Genomic DNA, 2,074 nt, shown 5'->3' on the forward strand with positions numbered 1-2,074 from the left:
GGATCGTGTGGTGTGTTGTGGGGTGGGGGGGGGGTACGCAGGTAGTCACATGTATACCTTCTCAAAGGGCAGTTTAATTGCTCACTTAAATACTGTATGAAGAACGCATTAAGATCTATGAATAAAACATTATTGAGGTCAAACTTAATGTTTTCGAGATCATAGAAAACAAAGGTTTTCCTGTCCCTGCCTGATACTTATAAAGAGTCTAAAAACTGCCTTCACTTTTGCCTGGAAAGCTATCACAGTGCATTAGTGTCATTCAGCCCTCTGAAAAGACTCAAATACTTTGAGTTCTTTAGGTTTATAAACAGCTTTTGTTTCCTGATCTTGGTCTTTAAGTGGTTTCTCTTTCTTCCTGGCCTGACAGGCACTGTTTAAAGCTGGGGAGTTGTTCTTTGGTTTCTTTGCCAGAATACATGGTGCTGATGCTTGTATGAGTGTAGTGCGAGCGTGTTGCTTGGGAGCTGGGGATTATGGCTATTTTCAGTGTGTTAATCCCAAAGGAATCGGGCAGCACCAATCTTATCCTCTGTCTGAAGTGCCTGAATTTCTTCCAGAAAAATAAAACCAAAAAAAAAGCAGTGGTTCTAGATATTTAACATCCTACTTTTAGATCTACTGAAAATAATAGCTGTGTAGCATGGACTCAGAAGGGATTTTCTGATTTTTTTTTTTATGTTTTTCCTTGCCCACCTCATAGAGAATCTTTCTTTTGTGGAAGAGGAACACAGCCCTTTATTCACCCGTCCTCCTCTAAGCCCATCCCATCATCTTTCCCAAACTGTTAAGACATAGTAATTCACCCCCGTAGGGAGCCACTTCTTGACAAACAACTTGATGTAAATGTTTCAAATTCTTTTGGTTTATTTGCTGCTGGCTCTCTTAAGATCTGAGACTCCACCAGAGAAATTGTTCTTGGTTAACTGGGTCTCTTCGTTAAATGTCTCTTGGAAAATTGATTGTCATGCAAACTTAACTTCTCCTAGACAGAGCAAAACCCTGCCAAAAATGCCTTTTCTTTTTCTTCAAGCTTGTAGGAGATCCTCTTCTTAGCCATATCTTTCATATCATCTGCCCTTGCAGGCAAGGCTTTTTTTCATGGAACTTAATTTTGGATAACTCCTCAAGGAATCCCAAAACTTGTGTGGCTTTATGCTGCTGAGAAATTTCTGAGGAACAGACAGACTGCAAGAAAGTATCAGATTTAAGTTAAAGAATTCCCAAACTTAGGCTCAATACTGAAATGCATCATTTATCAAGGCATTATGCAAGTGGTTTTGGTTTTACTGCTCTATAAATGAAAACTGGACATGTTAGACTAAGTTTTACATCAAGATACATTTTCCTTTTAATGTAAATCTGTCACATTTGAATCCATTCATAGACTATATTTGATATATTATGAAATCTCATTAATTACATTTTCACCAGTTGTCACAACCGTTTAAGTTCTCATAGTAATTGTTTTTCTTTATTTTCCTTTTTAAATAACAGCATTACTGTGCTGGGGATAAGTTTGGGGGGTTTTGTTGTTTACAGAAGCTAACACATTCACTGCTGTGGAATGTGACAAACAGTGGACCTGATTTCCCCTCACAGTGATGTAACACCACCGATTTCAGTGGAGTTTCTCCTAGATTTAGCCCCATTTGAGGGGAGACTCAGACCCAAAGTCTGCTTTGATTCCATCCATGTTTTGTTACGAGTCACTATTACAAAGGGTACGCCAAATCATTTGTCTCCAACTTAGCATTGTTTTCGTTAACAATCAAAAGTGGATTCCAATTTCATATGTAACATTTCATATACGTTTGGTCTTTAGTATGCTGGATTATGACACGGAGAACCTAAATTCTGATGAAATCTACAGCTCTCTTCGTGGAGTCACAGAAGCAATTGAAAAATTTAGTTTCCGTAGTCAAGAGGACCTGAATGAACCAATCAAACGTGATGGAAAGAAAGACTGTGACATTGTAAGTATTCAATTGATTAATGTCCCCACATAGGTGAAATTATAAAATACTGTGTTCAAACCTCGCTTTGAGTTGTTAGTGTACAAAATGCAGTTATT

At 38.0% G+C, this 2,074-nt stretch overlaps 1 protein-coding gene across 1 annotated transcript in view; it reads left to right on the forward strand.

The window, feature by feature from the left end:
* Nucleotides 1-2,074, forward strand: part of CLASP1 (cytoplasmic linker associated protein 1) — a gene marked incomplete at its 5' end in the record, with an annotated part of 127,845 nt that overhangs the window by 106,764 nt on the left and 19,007 nt on the right. Inside the window, one exon of the mRNA XM_010018970.1 lies at nucleotides 1,826-1,976. Coding sequence (XP_010017272.1) covers nucleotides 1,826-1,976 — 151 coding nt within the window. The remainder of the gene's footprint in view (nucleotides 1-1,825; nucleotides 1,977-2,074) is intronic.

The sequence above is a fragment of the Nestor notabilis genome, unplaced genomic scaffold, assembly GCF_000696875.1.
Source record: "Nestor notabilis isolate BGI_N333 unplaced genomic scaffold, ASM69687v1 scaffold6577, whole genome shotgun sequence".
Lineage (NCBI taxonomy): Eukaryota > Metazoa > Chordata > Aves > Psittaciformes > Psittacidae > Nestor > Nestor notabilis.